This window comes from Denticeps clupeoides, chromosome 7 (assembly GCF_900700375.1).
Source record: "Denticeps clupeoides chromosome 7, fDenClu1.1, whole genome shotgun sequence".
Lineage (NCBI taxonomy): Eukaryota > Metazoa > Chordata > Actinopteri > Clupeiformes > Denticipitidae > Denticeps > Denticeps clupeoides.
Window position 1 is genome coordinate 23,901,305 of NC_041713.1, and position 16,538 is coordinate 23,917,842.

General features: G+C 47.0%; 2 protein-coding genes across 4 annotated transcripts in view; one reads left to right on the top strand and one right to left on the bottom strand.

Moving 5' to 3' along the window:
- Positions 1-2,522: 2,522 nt before the first annotated feature.
- Positions 2,523-2,945, top strand: LOC114793883 (protein Bouncer-like). The gene has a single exon (XM_028986030.1). It carries the CDS (start codon positions 2,523-2,525, stop codon positions 2,943-2,945), a length of 423 nt encoding a protein of 140 aa, XP_028841863.1.
- A 117-nt stretch (positions 2,946-3,062) lies between these two features.
- reln (reelin) overlaps positions 3,063-16,538 on the bottom strand; it is a 97,120-nt gene continuing 83,644 nt past the window's right edge. Inside the window, exons 48-65 of one of the 3 annotated variants that reach the window (XM_028986086.1) lie at positions 16,249-16,426; positions 15,968-16,161; positions 15,444-15,697; positions 14,707-14,861; positions 14,394-14,608; positions 13,547-13,724; positions 12,876-13,051; positions 12,610-12,716; positions 12,189-12,431; positions 10,745-10,920; positions 10,577-10,650; positions 9,190-9,351; positions 8,895-9,052; positions 8,065-8,284; positions 7,741-7,938; positions 6,540-6,638; positions 5,725-5,730; positions 3,063-4,361 (exon numbers count right to left, since the gene is read on the bottom strand). In XM_028986086.1, the coding sequence (XP_028841919.1) occupies positions 4,265-4,361; positions 5,725-5,730; positions 6,540-6,638; positions 7,741-7,938; positions 8,065-8,284; positions 8,895-9,052; positions 9,190-9,351; positions 10,577-10,650; positions 10,745-10,920; positions 12,189-12,431; positions 12,610-12,716; positions 12,876-13,051; positions 13,547-13,724; positions 14,394-14,608; positions 14,707-14,861; positions 15,444-15,697; positions 15,968-16,161; positions 16,249-16,426 (2,890 nt within the window). In that variant the 3' untranslated portion in view covers positions 3,063-4,264. Of the gene's footprint in view, positions 4,362-5,724; positions 5,849-6,539; positions 6,639-7,740; positions 7,939-8,064; positions 8,285-8,894; positions 9,053-9,189; positions 9,352-10,576; positions 10,651-10,744; positions 10,921-12,188; positions 12,432-12,609; positions 12,717-12,875; positions 13,052-13,546; positions 13,725-14,393; positions 14,609-14,706; positions 14,862-15,443; positions 15,698-15,967; positions 16,162-16,248; positions 16,427-16,538 lie in introns of all 3 variants that reach the window. The other 2 variants (XM_028986085.1, XM_028986087.1) reach the window with 2 other exon arrangements.

The window sequence follows — 16,538 nt, forward strand, 5'->3', positions numbered from 1 at the left end:
ACATTACACCCAACCCCACACACAAACACACACACACACACACACACACATTACACCCGACCCCACACACACACACACACAAGCGCGCACATAACACCCACAGTTGACCGACTCACCTCCTCCACTAAGGTGCAGGAGCGGTTGAACCTGCCCCCGGGGGCGGCGGCTGCTTGTCCGCCGAAAGACAGCGGTCTGTGGAAGCTGCTGCAGGCGACACCGGCCGCCCCTCTCGGCGGCACCGGCGGCGGGACCCGCGTCTCCCTCACGGGCCGCAGCGGCGCGGGATCCGCGCAGGGACCCGGCTGGAGGTCGCATGGCCCCAGACGGTCCTCCTCCCCCGGGACACGTTCACACGGATCCATCGGAGGAGAGCAAACCCCGGCCGACCTTCCAAAGCTTCTCCTGCTGAATGACTGTTCAAACTTTAGCGGCGGTGAGCGCGGTTAATGATCGACGAGAGAAAGGCGACTTCTTCCTCCTGGAGAGTCTGGTTTCAGCTGTGAGAAGTTCAGCTTATCTGGAGGTTTCTTTCCAGTGACCGACTGCGGGCTCCAGGTGCGCAGTTCAGGTCGAACCGGTGGCGCTTCTGACGTCACGACCGCAAGCATCGCAACAATCACAAAAATCACAAAAATGTTAGTCCTTGTACAGGAACTGTTCTGCTTTTACATTGTTCGGAACCATATCCAGCCTCCCCCTAAATAACTAGTTTACTGGATTTTATTAAATTATATTCTGTACTTCTTCTGTACTTTGTGATGTTATATTACTATTCTGTCATTTACATGTAAGGCATCCAGAGCGACTTACAACATGCTTTCATGTTACCATCAATGAAGTGATCAGTTCTGGTTCACTAGGACCCCAACTATGAATACAACCTTTTTATTCACTCTGTTGTAGTTTCTATACAGAAGTCAGACAATAAGAAGGTTACAAGTTCATCTAAATCTTCTCTAAAGAGGAAGGTCTTGAGCTGCCGTGTGAAGGTGCTCAGTGACTGAGCTGTTCTGACCTCCAGGGGAAGTTCATTCCACCACCGTGGGGCCAAGACGGAGAAAAGTCTAGATGAGCGTCTTCCTTTAACCTTCATAGATGGGGGGACCAGGCGAGCAGTACTGGAGGCTCAGAGTATACGTGGTGCAGTGCGAGGTGTAATAAGGGCTGTGAGGTAGGATGGTGCTACTCCATGTTTGGCTTTGTAGGCCAGCATCAGTATTTTGAACCTGATGGTGCAGCTACTGGGAGCCAGTGGAGGGAGCGTAGCAGAGGGGTGGTGTGGGGCTCATTTTGTATGAGTTGTAGAGGTTGGATGGTACATAGAGGTAAACAACTAGAAGGGAGTTACAGTAATCCGGTCGTGAGAGGACTGAAACCAGCATGAACCAATGAAACCAAAACGATATAAAGCAGACAAAAGTGACATTCAGCTATCATGGACGTGCTCCTCAAAGAACTGCAAGCTGGTTTTATACACAGACCACAACGCAACTCTGACATTGGTTGTAGAGCAGTCCCAGAAGCATTGGTTTTGCGATAATGTAGGTTCTTCATAGTAGGAACTCAGTATCAGTGTTAGCACTGGTGCAAGACTGGCCTGGTCTCCTCTAATTTCCTGGTTAGATTGAACATATTTTGACTTCCTGGTGGTTCACACACTCATCCATGATCCAGAAGACCATAAAGTCACAGGGTCAAATGTGTGCACACGAACTTCATAATCAGTTTCATTACTGCTTCAATACGGTAATACCTGCAACTGTGGTGCAGCTGATAGCTGTGGGATTTCAGCGCATGCTTAGTCCTGACAGGGTAGTATAAATTTGGTAGTGACAGTGGCGCAGGATCCCTGTTTTTCACCTGACCCCTGCAGCACCTCCAACCTGCTACACGTCTGCCCTGATTGTTTAGCATCTCCAAACCAGTCATAGAGGAAAGAATAACTGCAAAATCAACAACTATATATTTGGAATTATTTTGAACGCAGAAATGAACACAAGGCGTTGTAAACAACCAGTATTCATTTCTGGCAACCATGCTGATGCTTGATGACATTTACATTTACACCCTTATCCAGAGCGACTTACAACGTGCTTCCATGTTACCATCGATGAAGTGATCAGTTCTGGTTCACCAGGACCCCCAACTATGAATACAACCTTTTTATTCACTCTGTTGTAGTTTGAAGGAAGTGCTGCCAGGGATTTGTAACCCTGCTTACACACGTGAGCTTCTGATTTATCTCAACGATGCACAGGCGCCAATCATCAGCCAGCCAATCAGCAATCGCCACTGGTCTGCTTTCTTTTAGAACCTGTAAAGCGGTGGGTGTCTCATAAGCAAGGTGATCCACCAAGTTCTACAGACCGGTCTCTGGAGAAAGCCCAGGTTGGTTTTTATGAAGTGGTAGAGCTCTCAAAACTTCTCTAATCAACCAGTTAGAGGCAGAGATGGACAAGTAGCCTCACACCTGACCGTCACAACTTGAGACTTTCTGCTACCCAAACACACAGTTAGACCAAATGTGGGGAAACGGTCACTCCACCACGAGTCCATCTGGTCGGAGCGTCCCGGCCTTCTACCATGTCAGCCTGTGTGTGCTCCTGCTCCACTTCCCTGTTCCTCTTCAATGCCAGAACCTGCTCTGCTTCTACTGCCCCCTACAGCCCCTCAACAGCACCTGCACACACTCCGTGTCAGAGTGCCGACCCCGGGAGCAATGCACCAGGGCGGAGTTCGTCTACGGCAGGTACGCCGCCTTCTACAGCAAGGGCTGCGCGGAGCAGCGGGACTGCGGCCGGGAACGCAGCGCCCGCATCCGGGGCGCCGACTTCACGGTCACCTACGCCTGCTGCCAAGGGGACTACTGCAACGCGGCCTGCAGCTGCTCTGGCCCCGCCTGGCTGCTGCCTCTGGTCGCTCTGGTCATTCTGACCATTTGCTAACGTTGAAAGGAGTTCCAGGATTTTACTTTTTTTTTTTTTTTTTCTAAATAAAATATATAGGCTTTATCACCTTCATGTTTTATTCACACACACACAAAAAGACACATGACCTTGATCTGAGGTTTGGACAGTTCTTTATTTCCCATTTTTGATAAGGCTGCTGGGTCTCCCCATAGTGGATATACATGTATATACAGGAGAGTGCTATACTGGAGCTACACTGGGAGGAGAGGGTCCATAGTACACAAAGTTAAAAAAAAAACCAACACTGACCGGGAAGGCGGAACTAAACAGAGTCGAGGGGAGGTGACGGTACAAGAGAAGAAGAGGGACATGAAGAGGGGTGATGTTTGGTGTGGGGGGGGTCACTGCAGCCTGAGAACCTGACTCAACTGCCTAATAAGTTAACACTAAAAAATAACATACATTATTCACGCACAGTGCATTTTAAATAGGTTACGTGGAGAACCATATACCATAAATATCTGTACTTTTGAGAACCAACATTTATAAAAATAACAAAAACACAAAACAAAAAAATATTGTTCAGTCTTTGTTTTTGTACTTTTTTTTTATTATTTCTTCTGTTTGTTGTCTCCTTTCTGCTTTCGAGGTTTTTTTTCTCACCCTCAGCCCTCATTCGTCCATCCAGGACAAAAGAGAAAAGAATAACCAGCAAAACGAACAAACTCAGTATAAAACCAACAAACTCGTGAACATAACACCACAGTCAACTCAGCACAAAAAAGAACCCACAGACACACAGAACAGCAAGAACACAGTACTTTTTATATAAGCATCTTCATCACCGCTATCCTCATAATCATCGCCGCACAGTTCCTCCTCCTCCTCCTCGCGCACGCTCAGGGTGTGAACTGATGGAGTCTGTCTCTCTGTCAGCTCAGTCCAAAATCAAAATCTCCAGAACCACAGGTTGTTCTTAATTTTCGTCATTACATCGCCATCATCCTCGTCAGTAACTTTTTTCAAACTTCACAGTGTCAGGGAGGGGCAGGAGAGGGACAGGATTGTAACTCGAGATAAAAAATAAAACAAAACAAAACAAAGAACAACAATAACTATTAAAGAATGAAAAAGTCAAGTCCACAGACGGTTTCTCGTCTCCTTCCTGTGAACCTCCAATGGAAGGCTCTGATTGGCCGAGGCTGAGAAGTGAGTGGATGGCCCACGTGTCTGTCAGAGGGAAGGATGTGTGGGATGGTGGTCTAAGGCTGACTGTCATCCGCTGGTGGGTGGGTTGCTATGTCGACAGGGTGAAGTGGGGTAACGGGGTGAACTCTTCTCTGGTCCAGCAGGCTTCAAGCGTGCTGCCGCAAGGCCCGCCTCTTCCTGCTGTAGTAATGGCGGAGGCCGGTCTGTCTGGCAAAGTTCATCATGTAGTTTTGCTTGCGGGTGCTGAGGGGAGAGAGGGAGAGAATGGGGTCGGGATTAGAGGGGGAGAAAGGCGGAGAAAGGGCAAGGGGGCGTGGTTAATGCAGCAGGTGAACACCATCATTCTCATGTAGGCGCACACTCACTATTCTACAAGGATGCTAAAGCTACCCTAACAAGGTCATGCTGGCAGCCTACATTACTCCAACCTCAAACACATTTCACAAAAAAGATTACAAAGCGTATATAGATTCACTTTATTTGTATCTTTTCTGACCTTTGGTGTCAAGAGTGTTTGAGGTCAGAGTTCAAGTCATGAACTAGGGAGTATAATAATAAACTGAAACAAAAGGAATTTGAAGCAAACATGTAGGTGTGGACAGACAGAGACACTGAAAATCGAGCAAAGAGTTTCTCTTGCTTAGCCTGTCATTGCCTCTTCCATCCAGCAGGGTGGTGCCAGTGAGCCAGGAGTGCAGCCAGGACAGGCATGGGGGCCTCTGCAAAGCGGGAGGGGAGGGGTGTGGTAGGAGGCGGAGTCGGGGTCAGGGGGATGGAATGATGAAGTTGGAATTTGCTGAGATGGTGAGCGGGGCCTGCAGATACTTCCATCTCCATGCTCGACCATGGGAGGAGACACACGCATGTTCACATGACTACCGGTAGGGAATGGCGTTTGGTGGGTGGAGCCGCGCGCAGGTTTAAAGCCATGCAAGGACTCAGATGTTGGATGGAGGAGGTCTACTGATGACTGATGTAAAGATGAACTGCCACCCAATGTGGTGACCTGGTGCGGTGAACCCAGTAAATGAACCCAAGAGCCAGTGTGTTTGTGTGTGTTATATGTGTATGTGTCACCTACGCGTGGTGAAATGACCAGGCATGGTTGCCTTGACAACCTCTACATAACAACTAGAGAACCTCACAACTGACATAAGACTGTGCATGTACATGAAACACTGAGAACAGGACCAGAAGACCACAGGACTTGACCCTGTAAACATGTGGAACCAAAACCTGTCACCTCATAAAAATAGCCTCAATGTTCCATGACACTTTCCACAGGTTAGTGGACACGACCTCGTCCTCTTTTCAACCTGCATTCTCAAACTGTGGCTCCCTGAACTGCTGCACCAGTAGATTATGAGATTATTGTTAATATTCACAGTTAAAGTACAGTTAATAGCTTCACTTTCTGGGTGTTTTCTGCAGTATGCTGACAGTCAATAATAAATAATATTCATTTTAGGAATAAGCTACTCTCATGGTGGATAGTAATGGTGTTGGAATATTGTGGACTGCAGTGTGGTGAAGGGTTAGGAGATGTGGGTAGTGATGGGGTGGAACAGTGAGGGCTGCGGGTGGAGTGGTCGGGCGGAGAACTTACCTGACTCTACAGCCATGCCAGAGGGAGCAGAATACAGAAGAGAGCAGAGGTTAGAGCGCGAGAGGGGAGGGGCAGGAGGGAGCTGCTGCCTCGAACAAAGGTCTGGGGGGGCAGGAACCCTGGCCTGGGCAGGGGCACCGGGGTTGGAGTGGAGGAGCAAAGGGGAGGAAAAGAGAAGAAGGGAAGAATCATGGAGAAAGACGTAGGGAGGTGGAAGGAAAAGAACAAAGAAATGATAGAAAGAAAAGACAGACAAGCAAACAAGAGAACAAATGATAGTAGAAGTAATACATTTGGTGCATCAGATTCAGAAAAAGAGGAGTAAAATATAGTTGTAGAAAAAGGGGGCATGGGGTGGTGAGGCAGCAGAAGGGGAGAAGGAGTGAGGGCCGGATGGGTAAAAGCCGTCAAGGTCAGGCCCAGGCAAATGATGAGGAGAAATTGAGAAGCCGTGAATGGGAGAGAGGGGATGAACAGAGGTGAAGAAGAGAGCAGTGTGAGGATCTGGTGCACTGTCCACCACTACCTGTATGTGTGTGTGTGTGTGTGTGTCAGAAGATCCATTCTTTATTTACCAATGACCATAAAAGGCACTCTGCCAGGCAATCGTGTGCACAAAATAATGATGTTGCATAGAAAAAAAAACAGAAGAATTTCTCATAGAACTAAGTAAATAAACTTACATTTATTTAATTCTAGTTCTTCTTCTAGTTCTATTTCATAATATTTCCCTCCATGTGGGAGTTACTGAGTACAGGTGCGCCTGTGTGTGTTTACAGGGGTAAAGTCTATTCAGGGGTGAGGGGGGTACTCACAGAACGACTTCCACATGGTCTAGAGCCCACTGGTCGTGCCCTGCACCATCATGCCGAGGCTGCCACCACCGCAGCTGCACCCCCTTCACTCGGGCTTCCCTACGTAGAGACAGAAAGGAATGGTATGATGAGTGCAAAAATGTATTCATTTGTCTTGAAAGCATCGTAATTGAACAAACATAAGCCAACATTCACTGGCCAAAAAAAAATATTATGGCACACATTCGCTGTGGCATTATTTCGGTGAACATCTGCAATGTTACAACTTCTATTTTTGTCTTTCCCCCAAGATCTTGTACAGATTATGAAAATGACGTATCATGCTTCCTGAACCACTCTTTAACCATTCGAGTCCAATGAATCCATCAGAGAAGAAGAAATTACCTGATTAAATAATCTGGTCATTCAGTAGTGATACTGCCCATCTTCTACTGGCTTTGATCTTAATTCTTCCCTTCAGATTGACTGTGCAGGAGAGCCAATACAGCCAACCTCACCTGGGAATATCCAGGCTTGCCTTCCTTTCTCTTTGCATTGCTGGAGCAAATCCTGATATTTTTTGGTTTTTCATTCTGACGCCTCGATGCATCCATCCTCCCACAGAACTGTTAATTCTATCAAGATAGTTTTCTCAAACCATATAAACCATATCTGGCCTCAGTTAATGTAGTTTTCTCCCCAGGTCCACCCTCATCTCCCCTGCCCTGATGAATTGAATAGTTGGTACTAGTCTTGTGACTGGTGCTTCTTCTGTCTCTCCTGCACTGGTGACCTCATAACGTTGCTGAACCTCCACCTGAACTGCAGTAACTGCACCCCAGATCATAGCACTGCCCACACAGGCTTGTATGGTAGAAACTGGGCATGATGGCTGCATCACTTCATGTGCCTCTCTTCTTAACCATTCTGGATCAGGGCAAATCTGGACCACATCAGACCACATGACCTTTCATTGATCCAGAGTCCAATCTTTATGCTACCAAGTAAATTCAAGTTCCTTTCTGATTAACATGACTGTCTTTTTTTCTACCATGAAGATGATGGGTCCCCACTATCCTTCTATTTTTTTTAATAGGACGCTGGACAGTTCTTAACGCAGTTATATTTCGAGGGTCTTTACAGTTTTTGCAGGGGACCTCACTGACGTCTGATAACAACGTTCTGGCGTTTTCTTTGCTTGGCTTATGTGGCGGTCACTCACAGAGGGATGTTGTAGGAGACCCTCTGGGCCTTGATGAAGTCTTTGGGCTGGTGCTGAGCAATGACGTGCCAGCTGACGCCGTTGTTGACGCTGTACTGCAGCAACACGGCCCGGTCCACTGAGTCCTCCTGCTCCAGAGCCGTGTTACAGCTGTCTGTCTGAGACACGCTTCCTATCTGCAGCACAAACATGATCTTACTGCAGGGAGAAGTGGAGAGAAACAGGGGAGAGATGAAAGAGAGAGAGAGAAGAGGTAGATTATGATCTCAGCAACCCATTTTTGCTTGTACTCTGCTGTGGTCCTCTGCTCCTGCGCCTGGCTACCTGGCTCTGGTGAGATCCAGGGGCTTGGTGACAGCCTGCCGCATCTTGCAGCCATTGAAGTAGAGCGAGTCCCCGTGGGCGTGAGGGGAGAGCTGACCGCAGCCGCTGCCCACCCCTCCACCCTGGATCAGGCTCCAGCTCTCCTGGGATGCCAGCCCCGACTCAAAGTTGTCTTTTATGGAGCTGGGCAAGTCACTGTTGGATATAGAGCAGTCATCTCCTGCAAAGAAAAGGAGGAGGACAATGCAAAAGGGAAAAAAAGCATATTGCAGGATTTGGAGGTGACCTCTCAGGTAAATGTATATTCAAATGTCCATACTGCCAAAAGTTGATAAAAACTTGAATTTGGCATAGCCCGACTTTTCGGGGTGGAGTTTGATGTTCATTGTGCATGTTCTTGATGCCCTGATTATGTATAAAATGTACCCTGATTGTGTCTAAACCTTGTCCAGTCTTTGTGTTGATACCCCTTTGTGCTTTTAAACCCTGTTTTTTTGAGTCATGCGCATTCCTTGCCGCTGATCCCTGGCAATTACCATTGCTATACCATATAGTATTATTAGAATACAGCAGAAGAAAATAGACCTACATAATCCATATGCTTTATCTCTGGATTTGAACAAAATAAAAATATGAACAAATATTGGTTTATGTGACCTGACTTTGTTCTTTTTCAGTGTGAACTGGCACAAGACTGTACCTTCCTGTGCTTTGCTGGCATACACACCATACACTAGAAAGGTGGGAACCATATGATTGATGGGTGAACTGTGGGGTTCAGTACATCTATAGCTAGGTTGATCGTAGTGAAGATGCTGGGAGGTGCCCACCGTGGTGGCCTTCATCACAGATACAGACTGCTCCACTGGTGCAGTAGCCGTGCCCACTGCAGAGACCTGGACACGCCTCCCCGATGTAGACGTGGTCCACGCCCCAGCCATGCCGCTCACCAGCTCCCTCTTTCTGTATCCATCGGAACTGTGTGGCTCTGTAGGTATGAAAAAACCAACAAGGAGAACAGGATCTGATGATTTTCTGCAGCGTTTTTACAGGCACACAGACAGACACAGGGGAACTGCTCATCCTGTAAGGTTAGATGGCAGGATGAGGGAGGTGAGCACTGACCCAGATGAGATGTGGTCAGGCAGCTGCACGGTGACCCTGGTCCATACGGAGCTGTTGACTGGGCTGTAGATGGTTGACTCATGGAACTGGAACGGGGAGCAGCCCACGTTGTTGACCGAGGAGGGGAGGCAGGCAGACTGCACCATCTGCCACGAGTCCGATCTGAGAAAGAAATGAGGATTATTGTCAGACAAAGATGGGTGAGGCATAATGCATAGCAAGATATGTCGTAGCCTACCGGGTTAGACTCTCATCTATAAAGCAGAAGACCACAAGGTCACAGGGACTACCATTGTGTCCCTGATCAAGACACCCCAGGTGTCTTCAAGGGGACTGTCCCTGTCACTACTGAATGTATAATGTAGGTCTGAGTTTGAAACAGCCTGATCATAGATGGGGAATGCAGACAGCGCGTCAGGGAAAGGAAAAGGGCATTTTAGCGTGGCGGAGGGTCAGCGCAGGAGAGTAGGGAAAGCGAGCGAGTGTGTGCAGCGGCCACAAGGAGGGTCCAGATTTGAAAATGTCTCACAGGTAAATAAGAACTTGTCATCTGGGACGCGTGGGGAACTTGCATAAAATGTTAGTGCAGACGCGGCTACCGTCGTGCATCTTACAGGAATGTGCAAGCTAATTGCTAACCGGCCAGCGTGAAAATAGTAAACTCAGGAATGCTGCACGAAAATGGAGTTGAGAGTTCTGAGCGTGATTCAGTGTGCGTGCAATGGTGCTCTAGTTCTAGCGTGTAGTTGTAAAGTGCCTGAAGCTAGTGCCATGTGACAATTCAATGCATATTGTAACTGAAACATGCAGGATTTATGTGCAATGCGAGCAGTTTGGGAATATAAGTTAGACTAGGACCAATGATCGTTCTTATTTTCATTTTTGGGACATACGGATGGGTTTTGAGCATGCTGTGGAGTGCAGGACCATGGTGGCCTGTAACACAGTAGCTCTTTATATTATTTTGTTGTTGAGATGGCATAGTCAATTTGGGAGAAAATGCAAATGATTGTTGTGTGTAAATAAATGATTAGTTATCTGTTTATTTGAAATGTAAGAAAAGAGTTGTGTTTGAGCATTGATGTTATGTGATGTGACCTGCAGGGCTCGGGGTCGGCGCAGGAGAGAAGGAAAAGCGAGCGCGGGGAGCATGTGTGCAGCAGCCACAAGGACGGCCCAGATTTGAAAATGACAACAAATCCCTTTTCAACCCTCATGTCTTACAGCCTCCCCGCCTTCTTTCATTTGAATGTGCTGCTGTGAACGTAACAAATGTAAGGCGCTCTGGATAAGGGCATCTGATTGATATTTAATACGTATTTATAAATATATTTGTCTCCTCTTATTCTGCACACACACACACACACACACACACACAGAGAAGCACCTGGCATCTTTTCTGTACTGCAGGAGGACTGAATGGTGGTCTTCACAAGTGTCTGCCTCACAACCCACTACTATCTGTAGAAGAAAAACAGTGAGTGGTTATAAAGAGAGTAAACGTCTTTTGAAGAAAGATGACCATGAGACCTGTGAGAGAGCAGCAACGAGAGACCTTGAACTGCAGGATGTATCCTGGCTGCACAATCAGCTCACGTGTTGCTAAAATGTTATGGGTTCCATCTTGGTTCTTGTTGGGCCAGTAGAGGTGAAAGGAGGGGTTGCCGCAAAAACCAGCCGTGCGGACGGCATTTGGGTAAAAACTCCAGCTTTCTTCATGAGAAAGTCCCTCTGAAAGAGAGTAAGATCACCATCATTTCAAACCTTGAAAGTAAATACCGCTTTAAAGGAAAATGTACACGGTTGGATAGAATCTCCCCTCATCTCAGAAACATGCCGACCTCAGCAGCTGACCGAGACCTATGAGGTGGGAAATTTTGAGCCTGTAATTAATCATGTGTTATTTTACACTCCCCACTTTCTCCACATTCTGGCCTTCCCCTGACTATCAATGACAGTCACCAGGAGGCCAAAAGGTCAGCAAATGTCCTGAAGTGACCAGAGGGGAGAGTCTTGTGGGGGCTGGACGACCACAGCATTGCTGCATACTTGCAATCGGGAGTTCTCTCTGTGCAAAGCAGACATATCAAAAGACAATCTAATTGGTCTGTCGCAACCTTTTTGGGAGCCCAGCTAGTGTCCAGCATAAAGAAGGAGTTAATACATTAGAAACCATTAATTCTGTTGATGCCTCTGTATGTCCAGGTAACATCAGAAGAGTTTAAATACATTGCCAGTAATTGATAGATTCAGATTAACAATGTCAACACAATCGCTGATTGCCACCCTTCCTTTCTGATTCCATTGGATTCTGTTGTTGGGGTCATGGGGGGCTTTTACAGCACTTTTTAAACTGGTCCCATGTTTAAAACTAGCATAGGGCTTGTTCGCCAGTGTAAGTTAAGTCATCCTCACCTCATTACTGGAATAAATCAATAAAACAACTATTTGTTGCTCTTTGACAGCTCTCACACATGCATTTCAGGTCCATAAATATTGGAACAATTATACCCCACTGGCCCTATACACCACCATGATGCGAATAGCAGACTTGAAATTAACGGCTCCTTTTAAATGGAATAAATGCGGGAACAACACACAACTGTCCATGGAACAGCTCCTTAAAAAGTGAGAGCCACATAAACAATCTGTTGTATTTCCAACACCATTTTCCTGATTGGGATGTAAATACCCTTAAATTAAAGTTAAAGAATGTCTTGTGAAATCTGTTGTGGGGGTGTATAGAGCCAAACAGATGAGAACTCTGTCAGTGTCCCAATATTTATGGGCCTGGCTGTACTTCTGGCCTGGCTTGTCAATACATCACATCATTAAAAACCCTGTTTCTTTCTTGTTTCAACTATTTATTCATGTAAATAGTACATATGTGATACTTGTTTACATAGTGCCATTATTTATTTTGAAAGATTATGGATACTCAAAAAAATCAATCAAACCCTTTGAAAGGAGGTAGTCAGCTGTTAAAGGGAGCAGCATACCGTCATCAAAAGTGTCCAGCAGGGTGCTGGGGTTGATGTCTGAGCCACCAACCAGAATGTTGTCCAGGGCCCACTGAGCACGCTCCAGACTGGGTGTGACCAGCCCGGAGGAGACCGTGAATGGCTGCCACCAACGTAGGCGTGTGGCGTTGGTTAGCGCCCCCTCTGGTAGCACAATGTAATCTCTCCTGACGGATACATATTTCAGATAGTCCATTTCATGTAGCAACGTCCAGGACACACCTAGAGCAATGAGTGATGCAGAGAAATGGCAAGAATTTACAAAATATGTTGATTAAATGCAAATTTTACACAAGTGCATTATTGATTGTCATTTGTAAAATATAAACGTTGGTGAGAAGTATACTGTTCATCTCTGATTTACCTTTCCATCAGCAAAAATACGGCAATAATTTCTCACCTCCATCTGTAGAGTAGTCCAGCAGCACCCCCTCTCTGCGACAGGTGGGCCGGTGGCACATGGTCATGTTGTCCTCACTGCCAATTCTGGCCCAATATTCCACAAACCTGCCAAGACACAAGCCAGATAATGCAGGAAAAACACAGACCATGAATAACAAATGCCAGATGCATTCAATCCTGAATCTTTGCATTCCAGTTGTTCCATTCCATTTCATTATTAATTATCAAGGTATTGCCATAAATGGGAAGAGTTAAAACACTGACTTAGCTCCTCGGAGGTCAAGGTCTGCCGTGACCGCCTGCCTGGCATCAGCTCCGCTGAAATACAGCGCTGTCCCCTCCACCAGCACCCCGCAGTCAGTGCAGGGCCGCCCACCCTCCAGAATCTGCCACTGCGGCCCATGGGCTCCCTCCCAGTCAAAGCGCTCCTTCAGAGAGGCCTACAGGAACAGGAAGGGAGTGACAGAGCTCATACCGGACTGCCACACAAACAATTCTTAAAATGTTCACTTGTGCTGGTTCCTGCTCGTAAACAGTTTGTGAAAATTACTTTTTTTTTTTTTTTACTTTTGTTTGCACAGATGCAGACAGACCCGTCGTTGTAAAATTTCTGCTTATGGCAATGTGAGAGAGCCTAAAAATGCTAATGAGACAACTTATGAACAGAACACCATAAACATGATCCCAATGGCCTCACTAATGCCCATCCACTGACCCACACTGTACAAACATAATGTTAATGTGTGTGTGTTTAACCTTATCTGCAAACGTCACTCTTGGAGAGTGGTTGAAGGAAATCCACATTGTATAAGAAAGAAAAAAAAGTGCCATTTTACACAGGCAAGAGCGGATGTGCTGTGCTGTGTGGCAGAGAATTGTTACATACGGACGAACCCGTTTTGTTTGAGAAAGAATAAACATGCCGGAGCAGCTACCTTTAGAGGAGCGCTGGCATAGCAGTTGGGTCCAGTGAAGCCAGGGTCACAGAGGCAACGCTGGTCCAAGCAATCCCCGTGGCCACCACAGTGACCCTCACATGCAGGGCCGATGTAGAAGTTCTCCAGTGCCCACTGTGTGTCTGAGTGCTGCTGGTAGAACCGGAAACGCACCGCCCTGCAAGGAAGCACATACATTATAGCAGCAGATTGCAGTATTTTTGTGTAAGTGGTTGGTGTTCACGCCCCCTTGTCCCTCGCCCATCCAGGTGCTGTCCATGGTTCTGAAAGACACATTACGTCCTCTTTTCCTCTATGTCCTACTTTCCGGTCTTGGAGCCCTAAGCTTCTCTGGTGCTGATACTGCTGTCAGGCTTTCGCGTGATCCCGCTGTCCCAATTCTTTTCCTTTAAAGCCAACTTTCATGCTACAACAGCTGCCAGTTAACACCAATGGTGCCAATATGTATGGATTTTTTCCCTAAAACCAAAATGTCATTTTTGTAAATGTGACTTTACGCAATGATCTGGCGACATCCAGAAATAATCTTGTGATTCCTAAATGAAAGCACCCAGTACTTCAAATCCAAGTCCCTTGTCACCCACATTTGCAAGCAATTCGGATTCCTTAATACATTAGGATGTATTATTATCGGATGTATTTTTCTATGTATTATCAGAATGAATTAGTGTTATTAGGCGTTCAAACATGATTGAAAGACTGAAATGATTCTGAGTCACTGACTGTCATGGTTGGAGCTCACTGTCTGGCCCTTAAGGTGCCGGAGGACCAATGTGAGTCAGCATGTCAGTGTGAAGCGTGTTGAGGGACCATGAGGATAACTCACGTGTCGGCCAGCGTGTCGGGTAGTGGGTACACTGCCCGCTTCCAGCCCTCGGCAGAGAAGAAGACGGAGGGCTGGGACACCTGTCCCCCACAGCGCGGGTCAGCAGGTAGACACTGAGGCACCAGGTACTTCCAGCTCACTCCGAAATCCACCGAATACTGAACGTGGACGTGGCGGTCGGCCGGTTTGTCTAATATGGAGCAGCCGGATGCTATCTGTGGACATACGGTACACATACAGTATATGTGCACACATATACACACCACAGCAGACTATGTATGGGGCACTATGTCACACACAAACAAATACTGACCTTAAACTGCATAACCCAACCCCAGCTTGGAACGATGTCATGTGTAACGGCATACACTTCCCTCCCGTCCACACTTCCACACACCATCACTCTATCGGAGGAGTGGCAGAAACGCTGCACTGCGCAGTCCTCTGAGAACAACCAATGCTCTCCAACTAGGAGTGACAGCAGATGATCAGTGATTGTTATGTCCGCTGACACCGGAGATTTATTAAGATGACAGAAACCAGAGGAGGGGGAGACAGGACCGTGCCAGATTAGGCTTTGTTTGTTGAAAGGTTAAGTGGTCACTGCAGTTAAATACGCATTTTGGATGATTTTGGACTGAAACAGTCTGGTATCTGGCAACACTGCTTGCATGTATGATGACTCATTTACACAATGTGATTGAAATGTGATATTTACACCAAATAATTAGACTCAGAAATATGCGATGGCTGATTTAAAGATGGCTAAATTGAAGTTCACATGCTTGATGGTACTTTGAGTGACATAAAGGACCTTGTCAATTCAAAAAATAGATCTGTCCACTGTTACTTGGTTCAAACATTAAACGTTTTTTTTTCATGCTAAAATTTTTTTGAAATTGCACCGGCAAAAAGGGCTGGGAGAAGAGTTAGTCCCTTTGCAGCATACAGGGTTGTGCACCGAAGAAGCTAAGATGTTCCTGTTATGCTGTATAAAGACATACCCGTCGCATAGTCCCTGATGTTTTACATGACATCTGAAAAACACACCTATGCCGGCCTCCTCATCGGGGCCGGGCGAACTGCCTCGGCTTGAGGGGGCCCCGTCTGCCGGAGCTCTCTCGTGATTGGGCAGCGCCACTCCACCAAAGGTGTCCGAGATGTGTGTGCGGGAGTCCAGCCCAGAGATCAGCACATTGTCGAGGGCCCAGTCACCGTGGTCAACGCCGTCGTGCTGCGCCTGCCACCAGCGAATGCGCACTCCCACCTCACGGGCAGCAGGGGGCAGCAGCACATTCATAAATCTACGGGCAGAGAACTGTTACGCACTCTTCTTCTACTCTTCTTCTTAAAGACTTTAAATCACGTCGACATCTGGACTATTTGATGCTTATTGGAAATTAATTCATAAAAATATACTACAAATCACTACAAATCACACACCAAAAAACTCCCTTCCATTTGAATCCACATCTACAAACTCTATTTAATCATGTTTTTACAAATCTATCTCACATGTAGTATGTACACAAGTCCTAACCAACCCCTTCCTGTACAGATAAGTGACAACTCACCCAGGCTTGCTGTACTGATCGTAGAAGATCTCTGTCAGCAGGTTCCAGCTGATGCCTCCATTCAGACTGAACTCCAGCAGCACACCCTGGTTACGGTTGCTGGGTGGGGTCATGCAGCCATACATGAAGTAAAACTGCACAAACTCAGCACTGGTCAGGTTCAGATCCACAGTCACCAGCTGACGTGTGCAGCCCTGTGGAAAGCACACCGGCATAAGTACAAAATACACAGACGCATCGAAGTGCTAAGTCCTGAAATGGTACAGAAAGACATTTCCTACCCCGCTGAAGTGAAGTGCGGCGCCCGAGGCCACAGCCCCACACACTGTGCTCAGCTTGCCCCCAGTGAGAAGGTGCCAGTGGTTGAGGGCGGGGGCGCGGCTGAAGCTGTCCTTCAGCTGAGAGGGCAGGGGTATCATAGGCTCATCACAGTACTCACCCCCCCACTCGGGATCACACCTTCAGGGGCAGAGGGTTCACCAGAGAGCATTTACAGCACAGGGGACATTTATCTTGACAAGTTTATGTAAGGTGACAAGACAACAGAAGATGAGTCTGCAAAATTGTGTGC